The sequence below is a fragment of the Astyanax mexicanus genome, chromosome 1 (assembly GCF_023375975.1).
Source record: "Astyanax mexicanus isolate ESR-SI-001 chromosome 1, AstMex3_surface, whole genome shotgun sequence".
Lineage (NCBI taxonomy): Eukaryota > Metazoa > Chordata > Actinopteri > Characiformes > Acestrorhamphidae > Astyanax > Astyanax mexicanus.
Genome location: NC_064408.1, coordinates 41,247,746 through 41,266,093, shown reverse-complemented (window position 1 = coordinate 41,266,093; position 18,348 = coordinate 41,247,746). Strand labels below are relative to the sequence as shown.

The following is an 18,348-nucleotide window of genomic DNA, read 5'->3' as shown; positions in this document are numbered from 1 at the left end:
TTATGGTTTATACGTAAAAGAAGAAACAGTACACGATTTTAAAATATAATTTTTTTATACCTTCACAACATTTCTTTCTGATCTGGGGTTGTGCGTTATTTTATAATGAGAAACGATGAAAATAACTGGAGTACAGAAATCGATTTAAGTGTTTTTGAACTTCATTCCATTAAATATACTGCTTTTGTTAATGTATACCATTTAATTGAATGCATCAATTTAATTGCAATGAAACCATTTAACTGCTTGTTAATATATGAGATCATTTTTTTATGATGAGCTGACGAAGCCAGACTTCTCTATTTACAGGCCTTTCTTGGCTTTACCTTCTCTTGGTCTCCATCCCAACAGGCTTCTTATGTATCATTTCCATGGTGCTGGTTGCTGTGTTGGGCTTGTCCAGGTGAAGGGATGTGGAGGAGACAGGTTTACTGAGAAAGGGATGAGAAAGAAGAGAGACAGTGAATAGAAGTGATGAATGAATGAATGAATGAATGAATAAATAAACGAATGACTCTCCAAGCTCATCCATCATCATAAGCAGGCAGACCAAGTCATATCAACACACACAGGCTGACGACCTTTAACAATGTTGAAAGCAGAAAATAAAAATCTCTACACAGTGGGCCACCAATCAGAGAAACGCACCTGCTAGCTCTGGCTTAAGAATGCTAATTCGTGCATCCCACGAGGCTCTGACAATTACTGATACTGTTCACACAGAACACCTCGTCTTGTGGCTGAACAAACACATTTTAAAACGACATATAAGGCTATTCATAACACTCACATACTCAACAGGCCACTTAACTGTGCCCTCAGAAGCAGTGCACAAACATTAGCACAACGCGCATAACAACAAACACACAGTACAGCTAATGGTGCCCATTAGTGCTGCTAACAGGAGCACATCTCACAGGCTGGATCAAAGACTTTCATTAGCGGTATTCACATTCTTGCTGCATTTGAGAAGAAAATGATATCAGACAGAGAGAAAATCGCCAGCAGAGCTGCCAGGAACGCAGCGCAGCAGAGCCAGACGAGGAACTGCCTCCAAAGCTGCCCACTCTCAGTGGCTGTGAACTGGGGGTGTGAGGGTGTCGGTACAGTTTTGCTCTTCACAGCCAATGAGCTCCTTATCTAAGCAAAGAAAACTGTGGACCAGTCTCTTCTTGATCTGCTGTTTACAAAGAGATTTTGAACAAATTACTGGAACAGCTATTAACAGACTGAAAATCTTCACTCATGTTATGTGCTCTAAACAATGACACTGAAAAGAAGTGAATGGGAGAGAAAGTGACTAATAGATTGCAGCAAAAGATGGAGCTACAGTCTGTAATCATACAATTATACAGTGTATAAACTCGAGCTGATATGCTTATTATTTTAGTAATCACCTAATCTGACGATTAATAATCACCGTATTTTTCAGGCGCACTGGATTATTATTTAAGACGCTTTATGCGACAATAGTAAAAGACAGAGGTGTCGTCATGTTTTCCTTCTAATTAGTAAAGCTAAGCTATGTTAAGTAAGTTAAATAAAACTGAAATTCTTAAAAAGTCAAAAAGTCAAACGAGCGCTGAATGTTAACTTACAAAGATTTATCTCCTGAAAAATGTCTATTTGGATGAGTAAAGCGCTTCCATTTATTTACAGAATCTGTTCTACTGTTGGGATGTTTTTGGTAATAATTTTACTGAGAGGGAAATATATTCAAAGTGCGTAATGTTATTTACCATTAAGACTGATTATTATTTATAATTTTTTTGTTTTAACATTTCCCTTTTGTATTTTGCTCTTGAATTGCCTAAGTAACCCGAATTGCCAGATTCACAGTTTTCCTGCCGAACTGGGCTTGTCTGATAATCACAGGTGAAAATGAAAAGGACGAGGTGTGCGTTTTTGTGGGCTAAGTCACTTTTAGATTTATTGCAGCCGCCAAAAAGCTTTAATAATTGCAAACTATTCAAAATCAGGGTTCTTGCACCATTTTAATAGGAAATACAGTATACGATATGTCCACAGAAAAGAACGACAGAAGAAGGCAACTGGGTGAAACCACACATGAGCCTCAGATCACCATAATGAATGCCAAATATGAGCTGAAGGGGTATGAAAGCCCCACTACTGAGCTGTGGAGAAGTGATTGTGGGTTTTCTGGAGGGTTGGAGCTCCATCCTGTGCAATGATTTAGAGTAGTAGAACTAATCATCCAACATCAGTGCTCTTTTGGGTCTGCAATCAAATCTACCTCATGGCAATGTTTAACCTCTAGCATGAAGTTAAAGCAATTTTTTTGTCATTAAAACATCAGAAAAAGACAGACTCATATCTTATCACTAGGTGCAAATATGATTAATTATATAACTCATTAATAATAATAACAATAATAGTATGCTACCATCATAATAACAAGAATTCATGAGGTTCATGTAAGTGAAGAGAACTGTCATCAGTTGCTGTTTGCTAATCAAAACTAATCAATGTGCCCCACTGTCACAGTGGTGAGAACTGGGTGATAATGAGGCGATGCTTTCCTGAATTTCAGAGCAAACAAGGCAAATTCATCGGCACGAAAGTTAACAACCCAAACACACAAATTAAAAATGCACTGAAAAAAATAATCATCCCTGACGATTATAAGAAATAGTTCTATAAAAAATCTAATGCACATCATTTCCACTTGTAATCAATCAGCCGAGGCATGCTGTTTTGGGTCTGACGTTTTGCTGATGTAGATTTACACTGGATCTATAAGGCTGCAAACAAATAATAGAATTTTATGTTCACCAACATGTTGTTTACTGTGCATTTAAATCACACTTCCCTTTGCGAGTGTGTGAACATGGGTAGCAATGTTAATAGACGTGTTTATTTGGTTTCAGACGTAGTTTTGACAGTACTATTTTTAGATCTGCGCAGTCCGTGTTTATAGGGAACAGTGATTCATGCAGTGTGAGAAACCGCATAATCAAGTCCATTAGAGATCCTCAGCTGATCGTATTTGATATTTACAGCGGGATGATTTTTAAGCTCTTAATGTGGAATACTCACTCCTGATCGTGTGTGTGTGGGTCGGGATTTGGTTCGCGGCGTGGTCGGCCTACGCCAGAGCCTGGCATCTCCCCACTTAGACGGTCTGGCAGAATAGAGTCCTTATTCATGTTGATTTCAGAGTACGGACAGCCCACGGCACTGAAAACACACCACAAACAACACTTTAATATTATAATGTAATACAAACAGGTAACCAGTAGATAAAAGGAAGACATATGGGAGACACTGCAGAACATGTGTGGACTGACTAGAGACTTTAAATAAAACACCTAACAAGGCCTATGGCAATTTATACATTAGTGTATACTAGTGCATTTCAATTTTTTCATAATTGAAAAGTTACTTTATTTCAGTAATTTTCAGTTTTAACCATTGAAAGCCAATGAAAACCCATAAATCAGTGTCTCAGAAAATTAGAATATTATATAAGACCTATTAGTACTTTTGGCAATGTGGGCAGTGTGCCAAGTCCTGCTGGAAAATGAAATCCTCCATTCCATTTGTCAGCAGAGGGAAGTGCTGTAAGATTTTCCCTGAAAACACTGCACTGACTTTAGACTTGATATAACACAGTGGATCAACACCAGCAGATGACATATCTCTCCAAACCATCACTGATCATCAGTAAATTTCACATTTCATTTGGAAATTAAGGGAGCAGAGTCTGGAGGAAGAGTGAAGAGACACACAGTCCAAGCTGCTTGAGGTCTAGTGTGAAGTTTCCACAATCAGTGATGGAGTCTCACATTTTGAACTAAATTACTTAAATAAAGTAACTTTTCAATGATACTCTAATTTTTTGAGATACACTAATGTGTGCGGCTGCTGCTGTCCAGATATTATTGGGATGGTTCATTCTTACCAATACATGATGGTGTTCATTGTAGTATGTGGTGCTGGTATGAGTGTATCAGATACTGTGGTGTTTCTGGGTGTTTGACACATGTCTCTGTATCAACTATGTTGGAACTGAGTCAAATACCAAAGATATGTGGGCAAGAAATTCTCTGCTTTGGCCACAAACTGACAACTGATAAATTAGTAGAGGCAGGGCTGGGCAATAATTCAACATCAATATACAGTAGCAGTTTGAATACAGCTTCTCATTCAATGTTTTTCTCCATTTTTTTTTTCATTTAAATTACTTTCTACATTGTAGATTGATACTACAGTAATAAGAATAGTAAGGGCACAATTTAGAGACACACATGGAATTACATAGTAAACAGTAAAAAAAAGTGTTTGTTCTCCACAATCCCCTGATCTAAACCTGTTGAACTGAGATGGTGATTTGAGTTGATTTGGGATGAGCTGGAGAAAAGCAGCAACTACTGTTCAGCACGTCCAGAAACTCCTTCAAGATTCTGAGAAATCTGTTCCAGGTGGCTCTAAATCATTAAGAGATCTGTCCTCAAAGCTAAATGTGGATACAAAAAAAAATCTATGAAACATGTTTTGGATTGTTTAACCCTTTTTTTATATTTTAATATACATATCTGTCACTGCCTGTGGTTCATTAAAGCAGTAAATCTGAGCTTCTTACCAACAAGAGCCAACACCAAAACGTGCTTCTCATAATGGTCAGTTTTCATTAAAGTTTAAAATCTACCAATTGATGTAAAAACAAATAAACTAAATAAAAACACTTCTAGTAGAGTAGGTAAATGCAAAGAATAAAAAAACACACAAAACCCAAGCACATGAGACCTTTGCTTAATGACTACAGGTAAAAAGTTCACATTACCATTTAAAGTGTAAAATTCTCACCCGCATGCTGTTTATTCCTCCACCTGTCGTAAATTTGTACACTGTGGAGCTCATTCCTCGCTAATCCGCTCATTGAAAGGCTGCACTGAAAGCTGCAGTTTGAATTATGAGTTTTAGCTTTCTAAACAGAGAGAGAGAAGAGGTCCAGACAGACACACAGCGAGAAGGCTCTGTTTGTGTTGGTGGACCCTAGCTCTCATGAAAGAGGTGCAGATTTTTATTTATTCCTCCCAGGACAGAGAGGATGAGGGAGAAAGAGAAGAGGGACAGGCACTCTCACAAACAGATGCCTATTAGCATACAAATAGAAGCAGGCAGCACTGTCACTCAGGAAGAGCAGAAGAGCGAGGAAACGACAAATGGTACATTGAGCTGCGGAGCAGTGGAACTGTGTTCTCTGCAATGATGGAGCTCCATCCAATGATTATGGGATGAGTTGGAGATTTGGAAATGAGATGAGATGGTGATTGTGCAGAATCCTGACCTGAATAATGCTCTTGTCATTGCATGCAATCAAATCCTCACAGCAATGAGAGACAGGAACTCTTTGGAAAGAAGCTAAATTCTTCCTTGATGTACTCCTTTGCTCCCCAGTTAAATTTTTTTTTCTCAATTTGTTTCCTATTTTTCTCCCAATTGTCCAGCCCTTTTAGCTGCTACTTAGCTGTATATGTCCTATCACTAGTAATGCCACAACACAAGGAGGGTAAAGACTAGCATATGCCTCCTCCGATACATGTGAAGTCAGACTCTGCCTCTTTTTGAACTGCGGTTGATGCAGCATGAGTAGCATCACAGTGCGCTCGGAGGAAAGCGCAGTGACTCAGTTCTGATACATCAGCTCACAGACGCAGCCTTGTGCTGATCGACATCACCCTTTGGAGTGATGTGGCGAGAGAGCGCCATCTACTCGTCATCAAATACGTGCCCGGATTTGTGTGCGGGTTGTGTGATTAGGTCATGTTGTAACGTGACTGCTTCAGCTTAGCGAATTCTCTCCCCTTTCATTGTTAAATGAAAAGAGAACTTGTTTGGAGGTGCTCCTTGATGATGAAATGCCATGCACCCCAAAAAGGCAGCTCCTTGTTGTATGCATGTTTTTATTCAAGTTAATAAGAAAACACAGCAAACGGATAAAAGCTAAAACACAGAGACACTCATCTCTCGATAAATTGTTAATAAGGTGCAGCTTGCTCAGTAAAAATAGTTTACATTAAGCAACTGTTTTTTTTCTGTAAATGCAGACTGATTTCTTCATATATTGTGTAATTCTGTGGGACACAGTGAATTCTATACTAATCAAAGTCTTAATTTAAAGCCTTAATGTAAATAAATAATAATAAATGTTTGTTCATTCCGCCCAGCACTACTGAACCTTGGTATTAGACTCTGGTCAGGATATTCAGGTATAAAAAATCTACATTGCAGACTTTAATTTAAAGGTATTTGCATACATTTTTAACTTCAACACTGTCCTTCACATCCTTCCCTATATTTATGGGTACCCTAACGTTTAGGACATGGCAATGATGTGTACAATAAAGCAGGTACTGGCTGCATCTCTTTCAGCATATGACACATCTTCAGTTGGGTTTATCTGAGCCAAATCAATCTGTGTAGTAAAATAAATCAAAGAATTTAATTTAAATGCATGTAGAAAAGGCAGTTAGAAGCAGCGTACCATAAACTACCTCCAACGTTCTGTCTCTCTCACACATACTTTCTACTTCTGTCTCTTTCAATCCTTCACTCTCACTTTCTCGCTCTCTCCCTCTGTCTGTTTCTGTCTCTCTCTCTTTCTCTCTCTGTACCTCTCGCTCTCTGTCTGTCCATCTGTGCCTTTCACCCTCTTCCCTGTTGAACTAGTTGAAGTGGAAATTTATTACATAACTGAATTACATTTACATTCAGTTTATATTCTGTGCAGAGAGGCTTGAGTTTGCTCTTCTGCTTTTCTGTTTGTTTTGAGGCCAATAATTATAAAACCAGCAAAGATAAAGAAAATGTTTTACAAGTTTCAGTGGAAAGACAACAGTGTTCCTCCTCCAGCCCTGTAGGCCCACTTTACTGTTGTCACAAACTAATTTCTTATTTTTCCTGTGATTAAGCATTACTTAACCAACCTGTATTAATGTCTGATTCATTAGCACAACCAATTGTTTCTGTTTTTATAGGACATTCTTATCAGATGGTTCAGATTTAAATGGATTGGGGTCTTCCACAGACAACAACTAATTGATGTTTTAAACTTAAAATCTTAAACGTAAATGTCTTCTATGTGGAGCAAAATTGGAACTCTTTTTTTTTTTTTAACAGTTTGGTATTTTTATCTGTGTCCTGAAAGTTTTAACAGTTTTTCTTACCTCTTTACTATTAGGACAATACACACACACACACACACACGTACCTGTGGTGTGCAGAGTAGCGAGCCCCTTTGATGTGTCCGACTCCTTTGCAGCCCATTGTAGGACAACCTCCATCTGATGACTCATACATGTCTTGGGGACCTGCAGGGGCAGCACAGAGCAAATAGAAACACATTAAAACATTAAGGTGGGTGTTTGTAATAAAGTGGCCAGTGAATGAAAGTACAAGGTGGGTGTTTCTAATAAAGTGGCCAGTGAGTGAGAGCCTAAGATATGTATTCCTATTACAGTGGACAGGTGAACAGGGCAAATGTTTTCAAAAAGTGTTTTTATAAAGTATCCAGTCAGTGAAAGAACAAGGTAGGTTGGACAGTAATTTTTACCCTAATTTAGCTGAGGCAAATTCCCCCCTCATTCATTAGGACTCCCCACTCTCTCCTCTGATACATATAAACATCTTTTATCACCTCTTAATACCATCAATACTACATCACTAGGAAACCAAAGCGCTCAGAGGTAAGTGCCAGATCCTCAGCTCTGGTCCAACAGCCAACAGCATCACAATGGGAGTGTTAAGGAGACAGAGCACCATCTACCCACCTAGAGAGTCCTGGTGTTTTTAATAAAGTGTCCTGTGAGAATATGTTTAAGGTAGGTGTAGGTGTTTCTTTTAGTGTTCAGTGAGTGAATAAACCAAAAATGACCATTGACAGTAAGTTCAAGCTGTGTGTTTCTTATAAATTGGCCAGTGAGTAAAAGCACAAGGAGGGTGTGTTCAAGAAAGTTAGTCTATATGTGTACATGTACCTAAATATATAAAGTTGTATATTTTAAGGCATAAAGCTCAAAATATAATATCTGTTAATTAGTAACAAGTAATGATTCATTTAAATTGCACTCTAACTTTTAGTAATTCAAAATTCAATATAGAATGGGTAAAATTTCATTTTAATTTATGGAAGCTCATGGTTTCTAATGTATGTACTGTAGCAAATAATGCGCTCACACACACACACACACAGCAATCACCGCCTATTTCTTGCTGTTTCCTCTCTCTCCTCCATCTCGTTTTTTTATCTCCCAGGCTGTCCTCATGCTGTCCTTTTTTCTTCTATCTCTTCTGTCGTATCTTCCTCTCTTTATCTTTCTCTCTCTTCCCCCCTCTAGCTCACAAGATGCTTCACTCTTTGCTCTGTGCTGCTCCATGTTGCCATGGAGACGGAAGCGAGGGAGCAGAGGGAGAGAAATTAGCAGGATGAGTGTCTGTGAGAAAGTTCATTGTTCAGCTACACACACCGCCAACCCAAACACGTGCACACACACACACAAACCTCCTTATTTCCACTTTTAACCTCTTTCTTCAGTTTCTCACCCTATTTTTTCTCTTCTATTTTCCTAATTTAAATTCAATCTATTTTCTTCAATCTGTCATTTCTCTCTTTTCACCTCATTCTCTCACCTTTTTCTGTCATTCAGCCTCTCTTAATCCAGACAGTACTAATGGGCTAATAGGTGACAGACAGTAGTGAAAAAAAAACAAAAGTACAATAAAGTAAGTAAAATACAATATAAGCAGAAAAAAACGAACTCATTGCACAGCATATAATACAGTATAATTAGCTGTACATTGTAGTAATGTGTACAATCTAGTAATGCATATGTAATATGATTGACAGTGGTGTGAAAAAAGTGTTTTAATGATTTTCTTTTATAAACTATTGCTTGTTCGGATCAGCAATTTCAGTTAAATATATCATATAGCAGATGAACACAGGGATATTTGAGAAGTTTATCGGATTTACAGGAAATGTGTCACGTCTCTAGGCTCTCCTTTCACACTCCCGAACTCCATTTCCCATATACCCACTGGTGATGACGTCACCGTCAGCCGCTCACCTTCACCCAATCGCGTTACGCTCCCACGTTCAGACTCTCCTGTGTTCTAAGTTGTTCCGGTTCATAGTAATTCCATGTTTTGTATAAATAGGGCTCTGTTAGCATATGTTCTTCGCGAGGTATTGCCGACTCATGTTGCGTACTGAGCGTTTTTCCAAACCCTTTTCTGCCTGCCCTTTTGTTATGACCCTTTTTCCTGTATTACGGATTTTGCCTTTTGTCTTTGCCCTTATCGGATTTGTTGTATTATCGGACTGTCTTTCTGGCTTCGGATCTTGGACTGTTTCCTGTACTACGTCTTCTGTTTATACTGTGAGTTCTGTTCAATCTGTTATCTGGTTGTGTTATTCTGTTTACGGCTCTGTAAATAAACCAGTCTTTACCTTTTATTCGGCAAGCGTCACCCCTGTCTGTCTGGTGTTTCAAAACGTTCAATAATTCTTTAAACTAAAATTAGGCATGTGCATAAATTTGGGCACCCTAGGCATTTTATTGATTTAAATACATTTAGCACTAATTACTGGAACACAAAATTTATTTGGTAAGCTCATTGACCCTTAACCTACATACTCAGGTGAATTCAATTATGAGAAAGGGTTAATGTGGCCAATTGCAAGTTTTACTCCTCTTTGCACTCTCTCTGAAGCGTGGCAACATGGGGGCCTTAAAACAACTCTCAAATGACCTAGCTGTACAGTGTAACTAGTGTACTTTTTAATATGATAAACATTAAGACGTACAATATCATAACATGTACAGTTTATTAAGGAGTGCAGTGTAATATGGAGTCGAGGTATGATAAGCTGTACTGTATAATGTGTGAGATTCTGGTTGACTCACTGATTGGCGGCTGTAGAGGGTGTCCGGTTTTTGCACACCATCCAGCAGGATGGATATCAGGGCTGTCAGCATCCACCCAGTAGTCATACTCATCCGTCCAGCCATCAAAATGGATCTGAAAGACACAAACCAGTCACACTATGAACATTAACTACAAAGTTTAAGTTTGTGTGCCATAAGTTAATTCTGCTGTGTGTTATATGGCTTCTCATTACATGATTTAAAATCTGATATTAACTTTAAAATATCACTGGTAGCGGTGTCATTTTAATGCTGTGAACTCTTGAGGTACAACAACAAGTTATTTATATTCATAACAATTCTTATGAATTTAAATAAGTGATATTAGAGCATTCATATCAGGAAATGCTTCTCATTGTTTGGACAGTTCACTGCAAGTTCCATTAAATCACATATACATGCCTACTAACGCTGTGTTCTGTTTTAATTCTGCCATTTTCTAGTTTAAAGTAAGAAATTTCTTGCTGAACTAAGTTGGAAGAGCCTCACCAACCCCAAGCACAGAATCCAAGATTGCTGCAAATGAACAGTAAAAAAAGCAGTTGTATTATACAGTTTATTAGCTCTTCTACCCGTCTCATTAAATCAGTCATTCACATAGTCTTCTATTAGTAGATGTGTTTCTATTGGGTTTTGATGTGCAAAATACTGTATAATGCATTGCTATGTGAAGGTGTTGCTAACAATGCTAACCCATTTTAACGAAAACAGTCACTACGGCAGTAAGAGCATTTGCAGTTCCGACATCCAACATCCGAGATAAATGGAACGCCACACTGACCCTATTTTTTTTTTACCTGTCCTTACATTAGGGCTGGGCGATATGGAAAAAAATCTTATTACGATATAGTTTTTCATATCAGCCGATATCGATATGTATCACGATATAAATCAAATCACTTTCTGTTACACTTAAAGGTTTCTATTTTTACTCAGAAGTGACAGAATAAGGGAGTTATGGACAAAATCACTAGCAGGCTCAGAGCCTTGTGGACAGACACTAGGATGTTAACATCTTGCCAGGTGGGTACAGCTTTTAAATTAATTTTAAAAAGGGGACAAATATATAAACTAAAAAATATGTAAGACCCTTTACATTATATGTCTGTTTAATTTAAATTGCAATAACACTTTATTTATTTTTATAAAATTATATTTAATCAAAAGATCATTCCCCTCCCTGAATGCAGGCAACTACATAAAGCAAAATACAAGAGTATATCACAGTGTTCATTTTGACAGGTGATTTTGATACAGTCTTAGTCTTTTCACTAAAATGTATAATAGTTTTAGTTACATTTTAGTCTATCGGATATTATTAGTTTTAGTCAGATTTCAGTCTAGTTTAATTTTGGTCATATAAAAAGTATGTATTACATATGTTTTACTGTTTTTCTATTTTCTATTTGTTGTAATTTTAGATAATTTACTGCTTATGTTTTTTTTTAAATAAGAGCCTTTAGTTTTTTTTTCATTTAAATTAAGCTAACATTTAAATATTTTAAAAAAAAAGTGGCCTATAATGGAGGTGGGAGGAATAAAGTCAAGTTTCTGAAATGATCCACTTCTACTGCAGTACAGATTTATACTAACATTACTGGCTTTCAGTAGACTAGACTTACATTACTTAAGTGTATTTAAAACTCCAGTTCAGTAACAGCAATGTTTAGCTCAGTTCAAATACAGCTAGACAGATTATATAATCTTCTGTATTTAGTAAAATATCCAGCATAACAGACTCTCTATCTGTTAAAAACTATAAAACACAAAGACAGAGGAGAATGCTGCCCTCAGGGTTTTCTAACAGAAACAGTGAGAGTTAGGAAAAAAGATGGAAAGTGCTTCCTTTCTGTGTGTTTATATACTAACCCCTCACTCGTGCTGAAGTTAACCTTAATTTACACGAAACGTGGATTAACACGGCTAACGTGCGTTACCCATTAGTTTATTAGAATGTAAAAAGCAGTGAAAGCATCTTAGCTAATGATGACAGATTGCACAGATCCCTTTTACACCTAAACATCGCTAACTTTAAACTGGAGACAAGCTAATCTAACTAGCAGCAAACAGAGCAGCGTTTACCTGCCTTCAGAAATCTGAACAAGCTCACCTCTCTAAATATCTTGGAGACGCATGCCTCATATTTAAAAGGTGAGTTTTCCAGTGTAGCGCCGCTGAATAATATAAATGAAGTTTATCCAGTAAATGGGAGAGAAGGAGCCGCTATGTGAGGAGTTCAGAGTGGAGGGGCTCGGGGGGTGGGGCGGAGGGGGATGGTGGAGAGGGGAGGGGAGGGGTTGTACTGGGCTGAGCAGCAGTTCAGCGTGCTGCCTGATCTCGTGCTGCGCCTTTTCACAACGCTACTTAAACGGGAAATAGAAAATTTAGTTTATCGAATTTCTCGCCCCGACTTATCGCGATATATAGTTTCCTCGATAACTATCGATATCGTTTTATCGCCCAGCACTACCTTACATATGGAAAATCTAATGTGAATATACTTCATTACAAAGCAATGTAATTAATTATGTAATTATAGGTACATTCGTAATTCTAAGCACATTTAAATAGGCTTTGAAAATGACGTTAATATTCAGTATAAATAAGTGCTAAGTTGTGGTGCTGCAGCTCTCCTGCAGTGAACGCTCAAGACACAGTGACAGCTGGAGGACAGGAACAGCAGAGAGAGACAAAAACACCTGTCCAGCTCTCACCACACACCTGTCCCCTCACTGACACCTATTGTGTCCAGTGTCCACATCTGACCACCCACACCATCACATGGCATTACCCCGGTGTGTGTGTGTACCATGTTTAATAATGATCTCCCAGGTGTCTCTCTGCTATCTCTGCTCTACAGCTCTCTCACTTGCCCAGGGGTGATAGTGAAAAAAAATCCTGAGCCTGAACTTTTTTTTCCTGTTCCAACAGGGTGAGGAAGGGGGGGGGGGGTTGTTGGGGAGGGACAACAGACTGCATATGTGACGTAACATAGGCATAAATGTTGACACATTATTCAAACATTTAATAGTCTGTGTATAACCTTATTGTCAAGTGACACATTTTAGATAACGTTTTCATTTTCATATTTACATTTTCTCCACTCTTGTAAAAAAAAAGTGCACTTTTATTTTTTTTTTCTACTGAGAGCTCTTCTTAAGATGGTGTCCTTGTGTAAAATAATGTAACTTTATGTTTCATAGAGATTTTTATAAACGTCAGGACAGGTCTTACTGTGAACTACAAATGAACAGAAGTCACATTACAGCAGTGTTTCTCAACCCTGATCCTGCATATTCTACTGCATATTAACACTGTTCTACATATTCTACTGCATATTAACACTGTTCTGCATATTCTACTGCATATTAACACTGTTCTGTATATTCTTCTGCATATTAACACTGTTCTGTATATTCTTCTGCATATTAACACTGTTCTGTATATTCTTCTGCATATTAACACTGTTCTGTATATTCTTTTGCATATTAACACTGTTCTGTATATTCTTCTGCATATTAACACTGTTCTGTATATTCTTCTGCATATTAACACTGTTCTGTATATTCTTCTGCATATTAACACTGTTCTGCAGATATTCTTATGATTTTAGCCGATCTGATTCAGGAGTTTAGGGTTAAGCAGTTTATCAGAGCTGTGTGTGGATGAAACTGGTGAAACCGGTGAAACTGCTCACTTACAAGGAGCTGCAGTTCCTCATCCAACCACTAGTGGGAGCTGCAGCAGCAGCACAAGCCCCGCTCTCTTCACTCAGTCACAGCTACAGCCCAGCCACGGGCTACAGAGCTCAGCTCAGCCAGTCTGGAGCGTTTTTTTTTACACGTTTTTTTTTAGTTCATCTGTGTAGGAAAAGGTTTTAAAAACGGATAATACAGCTCTCTACAGTTCACCTTTCAGCCAAAGCAGCTAACAGCATCAGTTGTCACGGAGGCACTGCTCGGATTACATTATAAACAGGTCAGTTAGCGCGCTGCTAACCTCAAGATGTTTATAACTACGGAGTTTAGTGGACACACCACGGCTGCAAGGTTAGACTGTTGGAGGCTACTGAAGACTATTAAAGGCTATTGGAGGTTATTGAAAGGGTTATTGGAGCAGAAATCAGTAAAGGCTGGTTAGATAAGTGATTCACCTCCTCGTCCTTTACTGCGGTGAAACTGCGACTAGCGCTGTCACAGTGATGTTTATTTAACGTCATTAAAACAGATTTTGTCAGGTATTGTCTTATAAATATTTACACAGAACTTATATCTCTCCTAAAAAGCGTTTATTTTGGTCAGTAACACTCATGTTTATTTACTAGCAGCGTAAATTACCAGTGTTTGCTTTGGTGTGGATGTAATTAGGGGAATCTGTACCAGCCAGGTTTGCCAGGCACCTGTGTGGCATTAATGTGGCATTTGGCCCCGCCCAAGATCGGTATCGGCGATCGGCCCATCGTGGTGAAAGACGACCGGCGATCGGAATCGGCCCCAAAAACACTGATCGGTTCAGGAGGTGTAAAAAAGGAGGTGAATTTTGGCAGTGCATCTGCGATTCTTTTGCTCTCTGCCCGTTTCTTTCGTTTAGCACAACCACTTTCATAACTCCGCTTCATTTTCACTGTGACAGCTGTCACTCTAGGTGAAAATCAAGATCAGGTGAAAATCTAGGTGAAATGATTGTGGAATTGTGGAAAACACAATTTTAGTTCAGTGATCAGGGTTAAGAAACTGCTTTAAACTACAAACATAAAGTACTGTACTAAATTCTGACTATCCACTACATCTGGCTTCTAGCTAATTAGCTATATTCATTTTCTCCTGTAATCCTAAACTAATAACGACAGTGAAATATGTGAAATAGTGATTAGCTGATCAGGTACAGGGCAAGTTGAACATTACATATATAGTTTATTTATTTTCTAAAACCTTGACTCCCTATCTAGCTAATTCCAAACTCAAGCTAACTCACTAACACAGCTGCAGTTTATTAATCACAGTGGGTTTAATCTGTGTGCTGATACAAGAAGTGTATTTTTAACCAGCTATCAGAAACATATCATCACAGTTTACGTGTTTAGCCTACCGTTAACTTTTTTTTGAGAAAAATCTCCGTATATCCAGATCTGTTTTTAAATCAGCTGAAGCTGCTGCGTCCGATCCCGCTGCTAAATCTCACAGCAAGGGAGGGGCTTCCCCCGCTCCTCCACGCGCCGCAAAAACAGCAAGCTGATTGGCTGTTTCTACTGAGAGGCGGGACTTAATACCTGAACCGGCTCTATTTATTTATTTATTTATTTAATTTATATATATTTTTTTTTTTTATAGAGCCACGCTACGCCGGATTTCCGGCGCGGCGCCGGAACGCTATCACCCCTGCTTGCCATCCCTTTAAACCTCTTTCCCCCATTTCTTTGTCTCTCTCTTTAATAGCAGCACTTTTCTCTGTCCTTCTTTCTCTTCTTTAAACACACAACCCTCTCTTCTGCTTATATCTCTCTTTCAGAAGAGGCATACAAACAAAAGAAAAAGCATGACAGAGAGATAGAGAGAGCTGTGAGAGAGATAGCCAGAGGGGGATCACAGAGAGAGCAGGAAAAAAAGAAATTAGGAACAAAAGAATGGAAGAGAGAGAGGGAGAAATAAATAGGCAATAGAGGAGAGAGAAAGAGATGGGGATCAGGGGAAAGAAAGAGTAGTAACTAAGAAAAACTAAAGGAGGAAGGAAGAATGGAAAAGAGAAAGGGAGAAAAAAATAGGAAATAAAAAATTAAGGTGAGTGAAAGCCAGGAAGATCAGAGAGAGAGAACAGAGGAAAAAACAGTGGAAAAGAAAATGAGAGAACAGAAAAGAGGTACGAAGAATGGCACAAGAGGAAGTCAGAAAAACAGTAAAAAAGAGAGAGAGCAGAGTCAAGAAGGACAAAAAAGCAGAGTGACAGATGGAGTAATAGACAGATAGAATCAGAGAGAAATTAAAAGGAGATACAGGGAACAGAGATGGAGAGAACTGAGCAAAGAGACAAAGTGGCCAGGAGAGGGCAGAGAGATTATCAAATAAAAGCAAAAAAGAAGTATATGAATGAGAAAAAGGGGCAGAGATATGCAGGGATAAAATGATTAAATAGAGAGAAAGAAGAAGAGCTACAGAGAAAGAGGAAGACACAGGAAGAAAAGAGAAGAAAGTCAAATCAAAAAGAGGTAAAAGAGAGGGTGAGGCAGAAATAGTAAAGCAATAAAGTCATTATAAGGAGACACAAAGAAAGAAAGAGAGAGAGAGAGAGAGAGAGAGAGAGAGAGCGAGAAAGAGAGCATTGTAATGCCAGACTGATATCTGTTTAATCTTCTTTTAATATTTTCAAACCGGAAACTAAAGTTTTTTAACAACATAAACGTAGTCAGGCCACAAAAGCAGCCCGAATGAAACTAATCTCATTATTGAGAATTAAATGTAATTAATAATATTTTTTTTTAAATATACTATATCGGCACTTTTCTCGGTTCTTTCAGCCGAAGTTAATGAGGTCAGATCAGTGAAGGAAACGAGACTTTCTGCTGAACAGATAAAAAATAGATGTTGTGCTCCGCAGACACTCGCCCTTCATCCTTCACTGCAAATAAAAGAGTGGGAACTAACTGACAGGTCTCCTTGGTGACCGCTGATGGACAGATGCAGAAGGAGAGATGGGGGGGGGTGGGGGTGAGGAAGAGATGTTGAGAGACAGAGACAGAGAGAGAGAGAAAGAGAAAGTGAGAAAAACATGCATTTGTGCAGCTGATGTCGCCTCCTTGAGGCTGACTTGTGTAATTACAGGAACATTAACCTGTTCAGGTCCAAGAGCTAGACGTTCTGTTCGGTCTAAAGTAATGCAATCATTTTCCTTTTAGCCACACATTCATGATACACTGATTCTTTATAATACATTTACACTACATTAATACCCTGATAACATACCCTTTTGATGGACCTTTTAAAGTGAATGCACATAAACATAAAGGGAAAATCCAGTGTAGGGGTGGGCAATATTATATCGTATACAATATATCGTGACAGAAATATCATGATATTAAAAATCCATATCGTGATAATAGGGCTGTTCTGTCTTAAAAGTAGCATATTATTTACTGTGAAGCTTTAAGTGTATTTATTGTATAATTGTTTTAGTTTGCAGTTTATATGCATGCACTAAATATTCTGCAACATTATTTGCTGCATTATGTTATTTTATGCTATATGATTTATTTTGCCACATTATGATTATACTGTTATACTATATTCCTGAAATGAATTAATTATTTTAATTTTCCTGTATCGCCAAGTATATCGTTATTGCAAAAATACCCTGAAATATCGTGATATTATTTTAGAGCCATATCGCCCACCCCTAATCCAGTGTGAAATAGACATGGGGTGTACTAACACATGATAATGAGTTCAAACTTTAGTTGAATAGCCCACCTCCATTCACCCCAGCATTCTGAAATACAGCTCTTTTAGCTGATGCTCCCAACAGGCTTTACAATGCTAATGATAAAAGCATAGTGTTGCCAACGCAAAGAAACTACTATTTTTACACCATTAACAAACTCAAGGTCACGTTCTTGTCCTGTTCTCTGTCACTTCTATCTGTCTCTGTCTGTATTTTTCCTGCCCTCCTGCTTATTTATTTAGCACATGGCCCCCTCTGTGTTCTCCTTGTCTCTGCCCATGTCTTTATTGCTCCCACCTGTGTTCATTTGTAGCTCCGCCCCCTCATTACCTGTTCTCAGGTGTTATCTTTTACCTGTTCCCTCCATGTGGATTTAAGCCCCTTTGTTTTCATTGTTAGTTTACTGGTTCTTGTATGTTTTACGTCTGTAGGTTTTTCTTTGTTTTTAATCTTTGCGTATTCTGTAGTTCTCATACTTACCCTGTCTGTTATTTGCCTTGTTATTTGTTTATTTTGGTTTATTTCTGTTTAATACATTTATAAACTCGTCCTCTCCCTGCTGCAACCGTGACACTCAAAGTAGGTCCACATTTCCATAGTAGAATTCTGACTGCCCTGTTATTTGAAATGAGGCATTGAGAAATTTAAAAGTGGACAGATTAAATCGACAGACAAACACAAACAAATAGGTAGGATATGGAAACAGATTGCATAATGAAATGCATAAATATTACTGAGATATTTTCATTCAACAGCTGGAATTCATGCATTTCAACTGAATTAATTTTACTGTTCTTCTATCTTACCTCTCTGTGTACTTTCAAAGTTCTCAGTGCCTCGTTTTAAATGTCAGGACCCTCAGAATTCTACTAATGAAGTGTGGAGAACTACTTTAAGCTTGTTAATGGTGTAGAAATAGTGATTTCTTTGCATGGCCATCACTATGCCCCTATCACTAGCGTTGTAA

At 38.1% G+C, this 18,348-nt stretch overlaps 1 protein-coding gene across 1 annotated transcript in view; it reads right to left on the bottom strand.

The window, feature by feature from the left end:
• The window catches only part of l3mbtl3 (L3MBTL histone methyl-lysine binding protein 3), a 73,757-nt gene that overhangs the window by 24,298 nt on the left and 31,111 nt on the right, over positions 1 to 18,348 (bottom strand). The window contains exons 15-18 of the mRNA XM_022663376.2: positions 9,930 to 10,044; positions 7,235 to 7,334; positions 3,058 to 3,198; positions 327 to 431 (exon numbers count right to left, since the gene is read on the bottom strand). Coding sequence (XP_022519097.2) covers positions 327 to 431; positions 3,058 to 3,198; positions 7,235 to 7,334; positions 9,930 to 10,044 — 461 coding nt within the window. The remainder of the gene's footprint in view (positions 1 to 326; positions 432 to 3,057; positions 3,199 to 7,234; positions 7,335 to 9,929; positions 10,045 to 18,348) is intronic.